The 19007-nt window shown below is 45.7% G+C and overlaps 1 protein-coding gene across 2 annotated transcripts in view; it reads right to left on the minus strand.

The window, feature by feature from the left end:
- Window positions 1-19007, minus strand: part of LOC119275939 (protein translocase subunit SECA1, chloroplastic-like) — a 61599-nt gene that overhangs the window by 1015 nt on the left and 41577 nt on the right. For both annotated transcript variants that reach the window (XM_037556876.1, XM_037556875.1), the window contains 4 exons: window positions 18031-18282; window positions 17714-17781; window positions 17511-17628; window positions 16646-16885 (listed from right to left, as the gene is read on the minus strand). In XM_037556876.1, the coding sequence (XP_037412773.1) occupies window positions 16646-16885; window positions 17511-17628; window positions 17714-17781; window positions 18031-18282 (678 nt within the window). The remainder of the gene's footprint in view (window positions 1-16645; window positions 16886-17510; window positions 17629-17713; window positions 17782-18030; window positions 18283-19007) is intronic.

A 19007-nucleotide genomic window follows, 5' to 3' on the forward strand; every position in this document is an offset into this window, starting at 1 on the left:
ATACGCGTATGGCTGAGGTAATTTGGCCACTCGAAGTTAATGGCCCAATATTCCAGCCAAAGGCCCAACATGAAAGTAATCGCTAGGTCTACGCATCAGTCAAATGGGCATACACGCAGCCGTCGATCGAGTAGACGGTTCCCTTCCCAAGTTCTCTTCATGGCTGCTTCACAGACTGATCAAGGCTTCTGGCATGAATTCGGAGGTACGATTACTAGTATATACAGTAACAACAATAACCTATACTACATCTCCAGATCGATCGCACATTACAAATTAAGATTCTGGGTGAATTACTAATCAGATGCGGTAAGATCATAATTTATAAATCTAATTCGACTCTTTGTGCAATGTTAGATGATGAGGAAATATACCAAATTAGTTCATTTTACAAGAGGTGACTCGGTATTTAGTATTATCCCGTCCCAAAAAGCTTGTCTTAAATTTATCTAGATACGGACGTATTTAACACAAAAATGTCTCTAGATAAATTCGTATTTAGACAAATTTTAGACAAGTTTTTTGGGACAGAGGAAGTACTATCCACCCAGGAATTCATACAGGTAAATCTAAACTAATATTATGCCCGTCCCAAATTAATTGTCTTAATCTTGTTTAGATACGAATGTACATAATGTACATAACACTAAAACATGTCTAAATACATTTGTATCTAGACAAATTTAAAACAACTAATTTGAAACAGACAGAGTAGGAATTTAGTTTTTTTATATTGCAAATCAAATGTTGCCATACGTTTGTATCAATTCTAGTTTTGAGACTATATTCTTGTGATGCGTCTTCTAAGTGTTTATTATTTTTCTTGCCCCCCTCATGCCTTAATCCTGGCTCCGCCCCTGATGAAGGGGTCCGGCACACGACGATGGAGGACCCATGTCCAGAGAGAGAAGGAGCTGGAGTAACCCGCAAGATGTTGAGTTCGGTGAACCAGGTGCATGGACAAGTGAGGTACACTTCTAAGCATGAGTGTGTCGCGTTAAAAGGCCAAGTGCCAATCTCTGTAAAACATGACGTTGAAATGAGACCTCCGAACTTCCCATCTCTCTTTCCCTGAACATTTCACCCCCTTCTCCAATTCCTTACCCTCCTGCCGCCAATTTACCCCGATTCTTCCCCTCCACCGGCAGTAGTGCTGGCGCCTCGACCATCGAGGGGGGTGACACCTACATGCCGGAGTAGTCGGCATACAGTTGTCGACGATGGTACTTCGGTCACAGATGAGGACTCCTTGGCCAAGGCCATGCGGCGTAAAGCAACGCAGAACCTCGACAACCAAGGTACTACGTCGCCACCCAAATCCTTTTTAGCTTTTTCCAATACTAGCATCGTTTCTAAGTTGAATAATGTAGGTGTTAGTCTGGGAAAGAATGAGAAGGATATTTCTATTTCGACAAACGCTTTGAAACATTTGGAATATGATCGATTAAAAATTGTTCCACATATTTCTAGCAAGTCTTTTGCCTCCCCTACTGACGAGGAGGAGCTGCATGCCACATCAGATTTTTTTTATTTTTATTTTTTTGGAAAAGGAGGCTCACCCCCGGCCTCTGCATCTGAAAGATGCATATAGTCAGCTACTCTCTCATTTAGTAGGAGCGGTTTCGGATGTGGGTCTAGATGAACCCAAGCTTAGTTCTTTGATTGAGCTTACAGCCTCCGGACGTAAATCAAAGGCCACACGTTCGAAAAAAGTTAGTAAGTCCCATAAGAAGGCAATTTTTTCTAAATCTCCTATTGTTTCCCCATGAATGGAATGTTTCTTAATAGCAGAGGTCTTCGTGACTTGGCTAAACATTTATTCATTGCGGAGTGTAATAGGGAATACAATTTAGATTTTTTGGCTATCTCTGAAACGGGGAGACGGACTTCTCAGTAAGTCTGCTTAATCGTCTTTCTGGTGGGATAGAATACACTTGGGTTTCACGACCGCCTAGAGGTCGTTTTGGAGGCATCTTACTTGGCGTAAACACGGGGACTATGGATGATTTGGCTAGTTTAGATGGTGAGTTTCACGTTAAACTCCATATTCGCAACAAGGCCGACAACTTCACATGGACCCTCATCGCCGTGTATGGGGCAGCCCAGGATGAACCCAAGGCTGATTTTCTCCGTGAATTGGTTAATCTAGCGAAAGATAATCCCTACCCCATTCTTATAGGAGGGGATTTCAATTTGCTTCGATTTCGAAATGAGAAAAGACGCGGTAGGTTTGATAATCATTGGCCTTTCCTTTTCAACGTTGTCATCGACACTCTCGATCTGCGAGAGGTTTCCATGATTGGAAGACAATTCACTTGGGCGAACAGTCTTTCGGGACCGACATACGAGAAACTAGATCGCGTTTTAATGGATACCGTCTAGGAATCTAAATTTCCTATGGTGTCTGTTCGTGCTCTACCTCGTATCGAGGCCATATCAGACCACGCACCAATTGTCCTAACTACTGGTTTGCCACGACCACAACATAGACGCAAGTTCAAGTTCGAACTTGGTTGGTTGCTCCAGGATGGCTTCCATGACATGGTCACCGAGGTATGGGAGAAACCGGTGGCCGGGCATACCCCAATACACAAATGAAATAACAAAATGCGTGCATTACGTAAATTCTTTGGTGGTTGGGCTAGGCCTACGGTGAGTATCCTAAAAAAGGAGAAGCTTCGTCTTTCATCTATCATTGATGAATTAGAAGCTTTGGCAAAGGTTAGGCCATTATCTGAGCATGAAAACGAGATCAAGATTCAATTGAATGCACAGATAGCTAGCATGCTACGTGAAGAGGAACTAAAATGGTACCAACGCTCTAACAATCCTGAAAGGTGATTCGAATACTAGATATTTCCATGGCGTCGCCAATGGCAGACACCGGAAGAAACTTATTCATTCACTTCAACCGAAAGAAACTTATTCATTCACTTCAACAGGATGAGGGCACAATTGAAGGGCATGAGCAACTTAAATCTTATATCACTAATTATTATAAAAAATTGTTCGGAGCCCCAGAGGAAGGAAACTTCCCGATGGATGAGTCCCGAACAGATGACATCCCTCAGGTCTCTTATGAGGAAAACAACCTTCTAACAGCACCATACTCCGAGGAGGAAGTTAGAAAGGCGGTTTTCCTAATGGAGCACAACAAAACCCTAGGTCCGGATGGTTTTCCCGCAGAGTTCTATCAGAATTTCTAGGAAGTCATCAAACCGGATCTCCTCCTCTTGTTTAGCTGTCTACATGTCGGTCAACTAGATTTGTTTCGCTTAAACTTCAGTGAGATTATTTTATTACCTAAGAATAATGAGGCTGAAAGGATACAACAATATAGACCTATTTTCCTCCTTAATGTTAGTTTTAAAATATTCACGAAGGTTGCGACTATTAGGCTGAATTCGGTTGTTGGACATGTGGTTCGTCCTTCACAGACAACTTTTATGCAAGGTACACATCCTAGACGGAGTTGTTATCCTTCATGAAACTGTCCATGAATTACATCGGAAAAAGTTAAATGGGGTCGTAGTTAATAGACTTTGAAAAAGCTTATGACAAAGTCAAATGGCCCTTTCTTCAACAGACTCTCGGAATGAAAGGATTTTCTCCAGAGTGGCGCACAATGAGCCATAGCTTCGTTTCAGGAGGCAGTGTTGCCATTAAGGTCAATGATGACCTTGGCCACTATTTTCAAACGAAGAAGGATTGCGACAAGGTGATCGCTATCGCCCATGCTATTCAATATAGCGACGGATATGCTAGCAATTATGATTGAGCGTGCCAAGGCTGATGGACAAATTGATGGGGTAGTGAATCATCTAGTTGATGGTGGCCTCTCCATACTTCAGTATGCCGACGATACGATTCTCTTCATGGATCATGACCTCGAGAAAGCGAGAAATTTGAAATTAATTTTATCAACATTCGAGCAACTCTTAGGTCTTAAGATCAATTTTCATAAAAGTAATTTGTTTTGCTTTGGCGAGGCCCAAGAAGAGGCTCACATGTACCCGACCTGTTCGGATGCGGGTTGGGCCAGTTTCCGATCACATATTTGAGGATATCGATACATTATCGGAGACTCACAAATGCTGAATGGAAACACGTCGAGGAGAGGCTGCAAAAAAGACTTAGCAGTTGGAAAGGTAAGCTGTTGTCTCTAGGAGGAAGATTGGTCCTAATAAATCCAGTACTAAGTAATATGGTACTATATATGATCTCCTTCCAGTTGTCGAAAGGAGTTTTACATAGATTGGATTATTTCCGATCAAAATTCTTTTGGCAGGAGATAGCAAGAAAAAGAAATATCGACTGGCTAAACGGAGCGTGGTTTGCCGCCCAAAGACCAATGCTGGTTGGGCATTCATGACCTTGAGGTCAAGAATAGGTCCCTACTCGGTAAATGGTTGTTTAAATTACTGATGGAAGATGGTGTATGGCAAACCCTCCTTAGACGGAAATATGTGGGCTCCAAGGCGGTATCCCAAGTATACTGGAAGCCTTGGGATTCTCACTTTTGGGCGGGTCTAATGGCTACGAAGAAATATTTTTTCTGCCATGGATCTTTCTCGATTAAGGACGGCTCGGAAATTAGATTCTGGGAGGATAAGTGGGGAAACGCCACTCTCCGGGAACAATATCCGGCTCTATACAATATTGTGCGTCACAAGGGTGATACTGTCGCCATGGTAATGGAATCATTTCCGCCAAATGTGACATTCAGAAGGGATTTATTTGGACCCAGACTACAATCATGGAACATCCTGCTCTAACGGTTGTCCACGGTGCAATTGTCACATGGGTCCGATGTATTCTGATGGAACCTACATGGGAATGGACAGTTCTTAGTAGAGTCTATGTATAGAGTGTTAATCCAGTCTGATGTGCCAGTTGATAATAACAAGAAGATCTGGAAGATGAAGATACCGCTTAAGAATAAAATCTTCACATGGTATCTTCGTCGCGGAGTCATTCTTACTAAAGATAACCTTATTAAGAGGAATTGGCAAGGAAGTCCGCAATGTGTCTTTTGTCACCATGATGAGACAATAGAACATTTATTCTTCCAATGCAAATTGGCTTGTTCTATATGGTCAGTCATCCAAATAGCTTCTGCCTTGTATCCTCCTTATAGTGTTGCTAATGTATTTGGCAACTGGCTACATGGGATTGATCACAGGTTTAGAACCCTTCTCAGGGTGGGAGCGCTTGCCATTATTTGGTCGCTTTGGCTGTGTAGAAATGATAAGGTTTTTAACGACAAAAGTACATCTCTTATGCAGGTTATCTATAGATGTACCGGAACTTCGTTTATGGTCCTCTCTACAACGCGTGGAGAATCGAGACCTGTTTATGGAGGTGTGTACACGATTGGAGGCTACGGCGAGGGATACTTTTACCCAACATGGGTGGCAGCATGATCTTGGGACTGGTCCCCCTCCGCTTTAGGCATTATACGGATACTGCATGTTTCCTTGTATTTCACCTTTTTATATTTTTTATTTGAATGACAGGACATTGTTTGGCTGTGTGCATCTTAGCTATGCAGAGGCCGGGTGTAATGCTTAAATCTTTTAAGTAATAAAGCGCCCCTTTTCGAAATATTTACCCCGATTCTCTCTTGTGATCATCCCTACTACTAGTGGGATATCAAAATTTGGTATCGCAGACAACATACAGATTACTGCACTCGAGCTCAAATCCTCCAAGACTGGATCGTACAATTCCACTGTGAAGGGTGTTGTATCACTTTGGTGAGGATCCCCCGCTAGGTTGGGACCGATCCAGAGAAGGAGGCCCAGCCGTGCCTTCCAGGTCAAGCAAACTATCGGCATATGCGAATTTTGTTCTAAGAGGATGGATGCGGTAGCAGAAGCTGGATGAGATTCTCACCCCGCTTCAACGCGATGGCCATGACATGTACATAGTCCCCGCGCACTTCCGGGTCAGCATAGCCACACTCTACCTGGATGGTCATGCCGCTCTCTGGTTCCAAGTGTACAAGTGGAAATAGCGTCTCATCTCTCGGGACACATTCATGGTGGCGGTGATCATGGAATTCCAGCAAGGTGAGTTCAACGGTCAGATGACCGGACTGCTGCAATTGAAGCAAACTGGCTCGGTGATAGTCGAGGGAGGTGAATTTCGCCATGTTATCTTGCTGCGTCCATCGTATTTGGGCCGTATTTACCCATATGAACAGGCGCAAGGGGCTGTTGGATCCATCGACTTCCATAACCGTACCACCCAAGCTAGTTTCCCTGAAATAAGCCACACTACTGCCATAAACGGAGGAGTCCACGACTGACTGGAGGAGACCAAGACGGCAGGCGAGCGACAACTAACCAAGACCACTACAAATAGGCGTCATGGCATGAGGGGCAACCATGACACTTACACCAACGGGCGAAGCGCTCGCCGCTACCCACAGAGTTAGCAGTAAAAATACTTCGAGAAAAGAGAAGAATTATTGCTTTAGGTGTGGTTTTGTGCGACACTTTGTGGTCCATTGCACGGCCGAGCTTTGTGATAATTGTTTGAAGCCTGGGCATGAATCTGATGATTGTCCGCTTCTGACTATGCCTAAGCCTGTGGTTACAATCTATGGTGTCTGCAATAATAGGCTTAAGTTTTGCGAATCTCCATGCTCCAACTCGAGAAAAATGCAAGGACAGGGATAGTGCGTGTCTCTGGAGGTTCTTTGTCGGATGATCAGGTGGTGCAGCAGCTTCGGAGACTTGTACCGGGAGATATTCGATGGACACCTATTTTGTTAGAAGAGAATGTGTTTAAGGTGGACTTCTCGAAGAAGGAAGATTTGACAAGGCTGATGGTGTTTGGTATTTTCAAAGTGCCTGACAATCCTTTATTCGTTGCGGTTTGAGGAGTGGTCTAATCATGAGCCAAATGGAATCCCTCTGCATGAGATATGGGTGTGGTTCTATGGGGCTCCTTCCAAGCCTCTTAATGATTTTATGAAGGTTTGGAGCATTGGTTCGATGATAGGTAAAACTGAAAAGGTGGACATGCATGGGGTTGCTAGACTTTTGGTAGGTGTGGTCATTATTGGCGATGTTCCACAATATGTAGAGTGGTACTATAAGAGTAAAGGGTATGAGTCACGCTTGACATTGAAGGTCGGCCTTTTCCAGCTGAGGAGCACTTGGATGATGATATTGATGATCCTAAGGATGAAGCTGGGAATGTGTAACGCCCCGAGACCGCTGCGCCGGATGTCTTCCAGTTATTCGCCGCCGTTGCCATGTCATTCGTTTGCGTGTTGCACTTTGCCATGCCATCATGTGCATTTCATCTGCATGTTTTTCAGAACTTGCATCCGTCCGGGTCTCCCAGTTCTCTCCGTTGTCCGTTCTGAGCCCAAACACACTCGCACGCGCCCGCGGCACCTTCGAAATATTATTTTATATGTGGGATAAAATCCCGAAATAGGATGAAAGTTGGCGTGCGGACTTGTTTTATTGTAGGTAAACCGCCTGCCAAATTTCATCGCATTTGGAGTCTGTTTGATGCCCCAACGGATAACTATAGCGGCAATATAACCGGTTAATTCGTCGGACGTTTTCGATATACGAAAACCCGTGTCGGGCCGCACTTCATCTCTCTCTTCTCAGCACATACCTCCTACACAGCCCACTACCCCCTCATCTAAGCCTCCTTTGATCCGGACCGTCCGATGACGATCGGATGGCTCCGAAGCGGCCTCAAACCCCTCCTCCCTCCTGACTATAAATATGCCACCACCTCGTCCGAATTGGGCAACCCTAGCCTAACCCTAGCCCTACCCTCCACCTACCTCTAGCCGCCACTAGCCCCTCAGTTTCCGCGCCGGCCGAACCATGCCTCGCCACTTGGCCTTCTCCCCAGCCACCAGCGCCGCCGACAGCCGCCCGCCCGCCACTCCACGCTCGCCATCTATCCCCCCGCGCCAGCCCCTCCACCGCAGGCCCGCCAGGACCCAGATCGGGCCCTGGGAAGCCCTCCCGAGCCCGTCCGCCGCCCGAGCGCGCCCTGGCTCCCTTCGCCCCCGTGCCCGAGCGACTCGCCCCGCCGCCGCGTCGGATCCGCCACCGACCACACCCGAGCTCCATTGCCCCGTCCCACCTCGTCGCCGTCGCCGACGGGCCCAGGTCAGACCTCACCGTCCCCCTTCTCCTTCCTCCTCGGCCTCTCCCGCTCTCTCTCTCATGCCATCGCCCCCTCTCTCTTTGTAACCGCAGGAGCTTGTCGGACCTTGGATCCCTGCCGCCGTCGTCGGAGTTCGTCGCCCGCTGCCACTGGATCCGGCAACCTCCGACCGGATCCACCCACCTCCAGCCTCCCCTGCATCAGCCGCTCCCGCCGCCGCAAGTCCGCCGCCGGCGCCAGCGACCCGCTCGGCTTCCTCGCGAGGACGAACACCAGCAGCGCTGCCGTTCCCATGGGCCGCATCGCGCCCGAGCCAGCCCAATGTTCCCGTGGCCCAGCAGCAGCTCAGGCCCAGCACGCCTCGCCTGCCTCCTCCTCCGTCCTGGGCTTGGCCCAACTGGTGAGCGCGCTAAAGCCCGCCCGCCCGATGCGCGTTATAGTATATTGTGCCCGTCTGTTTTTTTAGATAAAACGGCCAAGTCCCTGATTCATGTCATCATGTGTGCATGTTAAACTGCTTGTAACTTTGTGCATATTGGTCCGATGATGTTCTTTATATGCAAATGTTCTACTCACTGTGCTCTTCATGTTGGTGGCTGTTGCATTCATGTTAGGGTTCATCTTCATGTCATAATCTCTGTTGCAAAAGTGCTTGCTGATGTTAACTGCTGAAAACTGTTATAACTTGCCCTTTTGTTATTTTTGTGTGATTTAATGCATGCACCATATGAGCATCTTGTCAACATGTGTTTGGTGCATTATCATGTCCTCTTGCTTGTAGTATTTATTTCATGCCATGATATGTCCTGATGTGAGTGCCATGAGCTTGCAAAGTGGCCTACTCACTGTTTGCTGTTTTCAGAGACAGTAAATTCTGCTAAGTCTGAATCTGTTACATTGTGATGCCATGTTTGCCTGATGCTACCATCAAATCTATGCATATTTTGGAGATGTTCAGTAATCATGTTTTGAAGACCATGTTATGCTCTATCCATCCACGCCCCTGTTTGCAATTATAGCTTACTGTAGCTTGTTCTTTTCATGCTCTCAAATTCCTTAAAAATATAACTGTCAATCTGTTAACAGCATGTTCCATTTTGCAAAGCTCGTAGTAATTAACTTATGCATCCTATGAAATTGTGCCATTGGATTAATTGGAAGTATGCCATGTCTACTACATGCTCATGACCTTTGCATATTTATTAAAATTGCTATGCTTGCTGTTATGTGCCTCCAAAGTCAGCATCATAATGTTACTGTTTGGCATTCCCAGATTTTCACTAAGTCTGAGAATCTGCTATTTCATGTTTACATCTTGTCTTGATGAATGCCATGCACTTGTTGCTCCTATGTATAGGCCATGTTGCATTACTTGAGCTCCATGATATGTACTAGCATGCTATACCTTTTGATGACATGTTCATGCACTGTAGCATACTTGTTTCATGCCCCAACATGCCATCATATTAACTCTGCTCATGTATATGCCCAATTTTCACTAAGTCCTAATCTGTGTTATAAAGTTGCTTTTTGCATTGATCATATTGGTTTAATCTTCATGCCTATACACCTGAACCTTAATGATATTTTAAGTATGTAATCTGTACTTGAAGTGCATATCAAGTTTGTGTTCATATGGTTCCTGTAGCATGTTGTTTTGATGCTTGCAAAGTGCCTAGTTGCTGTTTAGGCAGATTGTTGTTATATCTTGTTTTGAGTGTATGTGTTGAACCGTTGCTCCATTTTGAGCATGCTCTATATGAAACTATTGTCATGTTGCATCCTTGGTTTAAGTATGTGTGCTTGATGTTTGAATGCATTTTGCATCAATGCCATGTTTAACTTGTTTTGCTCATATCTTCTAGGCTGTAGCTTCGAATTAAATGAACTTTATATGTAACTTGATTAGAAAGACGTGTAGATCATCATGATGCATATTAACTTGTTGTTTAACAACTTCAACATAATGTGTTATTCAGATCTGGACCAATTTCGAAATTTGCCTATGGGGAGTTTCTGGAATTGTTATATGTTGTTTCCGGCCTCATTTAAACTTGCTTTGATGTGAGGTTCTTGTATGCATCGTCTTTTGCCATGAGTAGCATCATGTAGCCTTGTCATGCATCATACTTGGATGAGCATCATGCCATGTTATGTGTTGTGTGTTTACCATGTTGTTTGCTCCTTTCCGGTTGTGCTTCTTCTCGATAGTTCCTATTTCGTTGCAATCGTGAGGATTCGTTCAACTACGCTTGATTCGTCTACGCCCGTTCATCTTCTTCATGGACTTGTTCTTCTTCTTAGCAGGATTTCAGACAAGATGACCGTCTCCTTGGATCTCACTACTATCTTTGCTGCTAGTTGTCTCGATGCTATCGCTATGTCGCGCTACCTACCACTTGTTTATCAAGCCTCCCAAATTGCCATGACAGCCTCTAATCTTTTCCACCCTCCTAGCAAACCGTTGTTTGGCTATGTTACCGCTTTGCTCAACCCCTCTAATAGCGTTGCTAGTTGTAGGTGCAGTTGCAGGTTATTCCATGTTGGAACATGAATATCATGGGATATCACAATATCTTTTATTTACTTAATGCATCTATATACTTGATAAAGGACGGAAGGGTCGGCCTTTTGCCTGGTGTTTTGTTCCACTCTTGCCGACCTAGCTTCCGTCACACCGGTGTTATGTTCCTTGATTTTGCGTTCCTAACACGGTTGGGGTTTATGGGCCCCCTTGACAGTTCGCTTTGAATAAAACTATTCCAGCAAGGCCCAACATTGATTTTACAATTTGCCTAATAACAACTAAAACTTGCATAGGGACCTGCCGGCCCCTGAGGTCTCTTAATCAACCCCCCGGGGCCAGTGCTCCTCATGAGTGTTGGTCCACCTACCTAGCAGTCGGCGGTGCCGCCTCGGGGCAACTCGATGGTATTTTGGCTACTGTCCACTTCGCATAGACGGTGTTGTCCTGAGAACGAGATACGCGCGGCTCCTATCGGGGTATCGACGCATCGGGTGGTCTTGCTGGACTTGTTTTACCATTGTCGAAATGTCTTGTGAACCAGGATTCCGAGCTTGATCGGGTTGTTCCGGGAGGAGGATTTTCCTCCGTTGATCGTGAGAGTGTGTGATGGACTAAGTTGGGACACCCCTGCAGGGTTTAAACTTTCGAGAGTCGTGCCCGCGGTTATGTGGCAGATGGGAAGTTTTAATATCGGTTGTAGAGAACTTGACACCAGGTCCGAAGTAAAATACACCAACCGCGTGCATAACCGTAACCGTTTGTTTTCGGGTGAGTCGAGAAGAGAACACAGTGGGGTTATGTTTGAACGTAAGTAGTTCAAAATCACTTCTTGATCATTACTAGTTCACGACCGTTGCGTAGTTTCTCATCTTATTCTTGTACTTGTAAGTTAGCCACCATACAATGCTTAGTGCTGCTACAACCTGTGCTGCTACAACCTCACCACTTATCCTTTCCATACCCATTAAGCTTTGCTAGTCTTGATACCCATGGTAATGGGATTGCTGAGTCGTCGTATCTCACAGTTCACTACAACAACAGTTGCAGGTACAAGTTATGCGATGATCTAACGTGAGAGCGATGCTTGCTTGTTTTTGAGTTATTCTGCTTCTTCTTCGATCAGGCGATAGGTTCCTGGTCGGCGCCCTGGGTGATGCGGAGCATCCCAAGGTCATCCCATGGACCTACCTACACCTCCCACGACACCACTTGGACCGCGCCTGATGCTTCAGCCCGCTAGGCCATCCCTGCCCGCGAACACTACAGCGGCCAGACGTCCGACGCGCCTCAGACGACCGACACCTCCCAGCGTTCGGACGACTGACACCACCATCACCGAGCCAAAACGTCGGAAGTATGGAAGTCTCCGGACAACCGACGTCTCGGACGTCCGACCCTGACCGAACGACCGACGCAACCTGACAAGAGCCGAAACGTCGGACTTCCGACAAGTACCGGACTTCCGGACCCTCGCGAGCCATCGGACGACCGGTGACTGTCGGACGTCCGACGCCTGTGTGTTGACTGTGTGTTGGGCCGAAGCCCATGTACCCTTTGTCCACTTAGACTATAAATACTCCTTCTCCCCCCTCTTGCTAGGGTTAGCAAAGGATTAGCTCATTTGAGAGATAGAGCTTTGCTCATCCACTTGGTTACTTCTCCATCGGAGTCCACGACCTTTTCGGAGAAGATCCCCCAAGCGGATTCAAGACCCGTCATGGGAAGAACCCCTCAAGGCCTCCTCACGAAGAACTACCGCCACTTGTATCACCCTTTGTTGGATTTGGATCGTGTATCTCTTTGTGTTTCGAGGATCTAGCACATGTGTCATCGGATCTTATTGGTTTGAGTGTTTCCCCTCATGTTTTCCCTTGTGTTCTCGGTAGGATCCACTCCAATCGTGAAAGATCGGGCATCTAGGGTTCTACCCTACATCACTGGGCTAGCAGGGTATATGTCGTTTTGTCTTTTTCGTTTGATTTCATCCGTAGTCGGATGCCGCTCTTTTGAATGATGATTGCTATGTATTGATGTATTCTTGTGGCATTTGTATGCCTTTGCATGTATCCCCAACTATTATGTAATGATACGATGTAATGATATGCACCTTGCAAAGCGTCTTCAATATGCGGCTCTATCCTTGGTTGGACCTTCGAGTTCCTCTCGAATAGGATCGCATATTGGGCGTGATAGCATGGGTCCAACAAATGTGCACCAAATAAGAAAGGTGTTGAAGGTGAACGGTCTGGAGGTAATGATAAGGGCGGGGCTCCGGGGACTACTCCGCGTTCTGGGTTGCCGGCAATGTTAATAAAACCATCTCCTTTGCTTCTCCCACTACGAGTATTCGATTTGGGTCGTTTGCGGCGGCCTTGGCTCCTAGTCGGCTCTAGAGCGATCGTGTGGATGGCGACAACTGGGCGGAGCAGGAGGCTCCACCATTGACGCCCCCACTCTCGTTGTACACACTACCAAGGCGATACTAAGTTTCACGCAGGAGGGGCGCACTCCGTTGGCTAGGCCAAGTCTGCAGGGACCAGGTCCTATGTGTCAGGTGGAGGTGGTGCCACCGACTTACACAATCATACCACCCCTGGTCTCCTTGAAGGAAGCCACACGACTACCATAAACGGAGGAGTCCGCGACGAATCAAAGGAAACCAATACGTCGAGCGAGAGGCAGTTAACCAAGACTACTACAAATAGGCGTCCACCCGATGAGGAGATCTTCAACTGCCAAGATCTCTAGAAACACTAGTTCCGGCCAATTAGCACAATAGGTAGATCCGATCTAGACATTGCACCACCATTGTAATCCTTCACATACAAGCAGCAGTAGGCTTGTTGCTCGCATAGCAGGGGCCAGAACCTAGGTAAATCAATGCCCATGTCCATTTGGTAACTTGAGGTGACATCCCACTGTCATACAAATTGCGTACGACTTCTTTACTTTTGTGAGGTACATTGCGAAAAACACCTCAATTTGACTATCACTTGCAGATTGAGAAATGTATGTATCATCCTATGTCCTTGGATTCCTCTCAACATGTGTTTGTTTGTGAAAGTTTGTTTTCGGCCAGAGGGATGGCATCGGCCGCGAGGTGCACCTCTAGGTGCCGACCAGCTTGACGTGTGCGGTGTCGCTCACGCGCATCCAGCAGTGTTGTTGATCTACCATGAGTTTGAGGGGCTGTGTTAGAGTAGTTTATACAGTCATGTATAGCCATTATATAAGGAGCATTACGCATAACCCACACCTTCACGTGTGTATATATTGGGTTTTGGCCTCATGGAAATACAAGTTGCATATTTTCTTCACACCTACTACTAGCAGGATATCACAGTAGAGATGTAGTTAGTCTCACAGTGCCACTATTGATAAACTAACTTTCCATTCCGAATTGCATAATGCTGCACAGTGGACTTGTGAGATTATTGAAGCAACAAAGAGTTAATCAGCTTGCAATCACAACACTCTTAGATTATTCATGGAGAGCTCGTTTTCTCAAGAAGAAGTGGAGAAGGTGATTAAGAGCATGCCTTTGGACAAGGCACCGGGGCCGGACGGCTTCACGGGGCGATTCTTCGCCTCCTGTTGGCAGATTATCAAGGTGGGTATTATGAGAGCCTTTGATTTATTCTTCCGTGGAGACATGAGGGGACTCCCGGCCATTAACAAAGCGACAGTCACACTATTGCCGAAGAAGCCGGGAGCAGTTGACATCAAAGATTTCAGACCCGTGAGCCTCATTCATGGTGCGACCAAACTATTTGACAAGGTGCTGGCTTGTAGATTGGCTGATGAACTACCGCACCTAGTGGGAACCACCAGAGCGCGTTTGTGCGCGGGTGATCATTGCATGACAATTTCATGCTAGTCCAGTGCACCGCTAGGAGATTACACGCACTCAGAGACCCGGCATTACTACTCAAATGACATCTCCAAAGCATTCGATTCGGTGCAATGGCCGTTCTTGATCGAGGTGATGAAGCAAATGGGCTTCCGCACAAGGTGGATTAACTGGATCTGTGGACTTTTGGCGACATCATCAACGAAGATTGCGGTGAATGGGGTTCCTGGGGAAACAATATTCAACTGCCAGGGACTGCGTCAGGGAGACCCCATATCCCCGATGCTTTTCATTCTATGCATGGAGCCTCTGCTGCGTCTATTTGAGCGCGCTACAGCAGCGGGCATCCTCACACCGCTGGCAAGATCAAGGCTTAAATGTCAGCTATCTATGTTTGCAAATGATGTCATCGTTTTCTGGAAGCCAAAGGAATTGGATCTTAGAGCCTCTACTTCCATTTTGGAGCTATTTGGGCATGCATCCCGGCTAAGAATCAACATGGCAAAGAGTGCGGCGGTGTCTATACGTTGCTCTCAGGAGATGGGATTGTTGCAGGACACGCTGGGCTGTTCCACCACAATTTTCCCTTGCAAATACCTTGGGTTACCCCTCACGGTCAGGAAGAAACGGCGGCCCAATTTCAGTACATGGTTGTTCAGGTTGGCTGCGCGCCTGCCCCGGTGGACGGCTGCATCGCTCACACATAGCAGCAGGCTTCTGCTTATTCAGTCCGTATTCTCCACCATTCCAATCCATACGATGCTCGCCATGAGTTTACCACCGAAGACATTAGCTGCCTTGGGAAAGATCTGCCGAGGGTTCCTATGGGCGAGCACGGCAGAGGCCGGAGGGGGATCTTGCTAGGTTGCTTGGGAGATTGTTTCCTGGCCCAAGTGGGCTGGCGGACTAGGCATTATGAACATGCGGTGGATGAATGTCGCCTTGCAGGCAGTGGCTATGGCTTCAAAAGACCGATGCTTCCATACCTTGGGCGGAATTCAACTTCTCGGTACCGGAGGACTCTAGGTCATTATTCGGAGCGGCGACGAGGGCTATCATTGGCAATGGTCGCAAGGTACTCTTATGGGAGGATAGATGGTTGGATGGTTTCCGGATTGAGGAACTCGCGCCGCTGCTTTATGCGAAGGTGCGTCCGAGGGTCAGAGCCTCACGCACGATGGTGGAGGCCCTAACTAATAATGCGTGGGCTAGAGATGTGGGGCCGCGACTCACTGTGATGGAGCTGGCGCAGTTCCTGGAGGTTTGGCCTGAGTCGCGGTGGTTCAGCTACAACCACTACAGAAGGATCAATGGAGATGGTTCTGGACAGGAGACGGTATGTTCTCGGCCAAATCCGTATAAACGGTGAAATTTGCGGCCCTGGAGGTGGCACCCACCACGGACTTCACTTGGAAACCGCGAGCACCGCTACGCTACAGGTTCTTCGCGTGGCTGGCACTCAAGAACAGATGTTGTACGTCTGGCAGGTTAGCGCATAGAGGCCTACCCCATCAAAACGCATGCCCGTTCTGCAATCAGCACGACAAGACGATTGATCACTTGCTGGTCACCTGTGTCTTTGCAAGAGAAATTTGGGACATGGTGTGTGCGGCTATGGGCCATACGGATGGTGCTCCGACAGCGGAGGTCTCGCTTCAGGATTGGTGTTTGAGGGCTCGGGCTCATGGTCGCCTCCGCAAGGCGGAGCGGGCTATTCACCTTCTATGCCTTTGGGAACTCTGGAAGCATCGGAACGTTGTCGTCTTCGATGGGGCGATACCGAGCATTAGGTCTGTACTTAGGCGCATTGCATCCGAGAGCAAGGTTTGGCATCTTGCAGGGCTTCCCAGCGGCGGTTTCGCGGTGGGCATGTGGCGAGTAATCCACTCCATTGTCTTCGACGTAGGTGGAGTGGACTGGGCGTTGCCTGCATGTAGGCGTGCCTTGTAACATATCACGGGGTCTTTCCCATTTCTTCTATATCATATGATACGCACACTCGTGCGTATTCAGGAAAAAAATACTAAAAGGTAACAAAAACGATAAAATAATGTAGTATCCATATCCCTTTAATAAGGGAAATAAAGGAACGATGAGTTGGACATTAGGGGTGGACAAACCTGATATACAGAATAAATAACATTTCTCCGGATTTGAGCCATCATATCCAAGAAAAGATTATATCCCTCAAGTTTATATTCGATAAGGGGGTCTCGTTGAGCATAGCCCCTTAACCCAACAGCTTGTTGCACAAACTTTAAAGCTTGCAAGTGTTCTTTCCAGAGCTTATCAATATTGCTTAGGATTAGGAATCGCTCGGCTTCCTTCATCAAGCCTGGAGCTTGCTTCTCCACAATTTCCTGCCATATAAACAGATAAGTTAGGAAACATGCAAATGTGGAATTACAGCTTGTTTTTGCCAAAGTTCCTGATATAATTAGGCCAAAACTACTTTGAAGATATTGTTTTATCATGTGTCATTTGAAGAAAGCACCTTTGATCTCTGAATTTAAGTCTGAACTGAGAAAGCTATTGCTTAATTTCTCTGTTGAGATTGGGTTGGCCACATTATAATACTCCCTCCTTTCCATAACGTAGTGCGTATAGATTTTTTGAAGAGTCAAACTTTGTAAACTTTGACTGAGTTTATAGAGAAAACTATTTATATCTATAATATCAATTATATACAATATGAAACTACATTTTATGATGAATCTAATGATATAGGTTTGACATTCAAGATGTAAATGTTTTTCTCTATAAACTGGTTCAAAGTTTGTGATGTTTGACTTTTCAAAAAATCTATATGCACTACATTATGGAACGGAGGGAGTAGTAAAATATATTCACATGTATTTGCAAGGTGAAACTTCCCTTCTTGTTTTCAATGGTTCAACATCTGTTGCATTGATCTAACTATTTTATAATTTTCAATGTGTATCATGCAAGAAAACTCTACCCATGAGACCAGAAAGAGCAACTAACAGCTTTTTGGAAGTATGCCTCACGCCCTCGGGTTCGAAGGTACTCTTGTAAATCCTCGTAGCTTGAGCATTTACTCTCCAACAGTTCGGGTGTCAAGTCATTTAATAGGTAACAATACCTAGAAAAAAAATAGAAACATTATGAAGGAGATAATAAATCACTTAGTAGATAGCCTGAAATATACATAATATCAGAAAACTCACTGTTGAACTTTAGCTATCAGCTTGCCAAGATCCCAACTTTCCCTTGGGGTACCAGGACCTATGTTTGCCTTCAAATAGGATGAAAAACTAGCATCATTTTTTTTTCGAGAACACGCAAAGGGTTTGCGCTTCATTACATTGAAAAGATGGGGAGAGTACAGTCCTAGGAGGCTAGTGTTACAAGCATTGAAAACTAGCATCATTTCAGGGTAACTAGTTGCTAACTTTCAATTGCAGTTGTAAACTTTGGCATTAAATAATTAGGAGAAATTACCAAAATAAATCTGTTATGAAAATGGTGGTACCTACTAACTAACCTCTAATATGTCTTCCATTGTTAATTCAGCATACTCCACAATAAGTGACTCCAGGCTACCAGATGCTAGGGCACGTCTTCTTTCTGCATATACCCTATCCCGCTGGCTATTTAATACCTCATCATACTCGAATAGCTGCTTCCTGATATCAAAAAAGTAGTTCTCAACTTTCCGTTGAGCTTCATCTAGGGCCCTTGTTAGCATCTTTGATTCAATAGGAAGATCTTCAACTCTGAAAGCTTGCATCAGACCCTACATGACACAGTTCGCAATGTTTTCAATTTGAATGTACACTATTTTTAACTCTCACGGAATGCTGAAACAGTAGTCTGTAAAAGCCACATGTGCTGAATGGTGTGGTCTGAGACTCAAAGTGTACCAGATAAACTTGCAGTATAAACATTTCATATTTGGGATGCACATTGAAAGAATGCCCTGTCTTTTCTGTTCCTAGACAAACAGAACCTCTCCCCTCCTAATTCACTAATCTGTAGGAAGGTACTGGACTTTCAGATTTAACAAATTATAAAAAGACGTGCCTAAAGTAGATGGTACTGATTGAGCAATTCTTGGTTGCAAGTTCCAGTCTGGATACTGCCCCTACATAAAGCTTGTAACTGGTAGTAAAACATTGAATTTATTACTGATGCGGGTACTATTTAAAACAGGTTTGGAACTTCGGACTAAAAGCTTAGATGTGTGTAGCAGAAGAATTGTGCAAGGTTTTCATGTTTTGGCTAAGAACATCTTATTGCAAGCAGAAGTGATTGCTTTGAACTGCACATGGACCCATATCTTCCATAATATTCTGATAGTCTAATCTGAACTTTTTATGACACTTAGTAGTTGCGAGAGGTAGGTGAACTACATTATAAAGGCATGAGGTGCTTTGTTTAGCAGCGAACGGATTCCAATTCGTTGCATTCCACCTTCATGAACGAGGAATATACAGATTATCGAATAATCGAAACTTCAAG

This window comes from Triticum dicoccoides, chromosome 3B (genome assembly GCF_002162155.2).
Source record: "Triticum dicoccoides isolate Atlit2015 ecotype Zavitan chromosome 3B, WEW_v2.0, whole genome shotgun sequence".
Lineage (NCBI taxonomy): Eukaryota > Viridiplantae > Streptophyta > Magnoliopsida > Poales > Poaceae > Triticum > Triticum dicoccoides.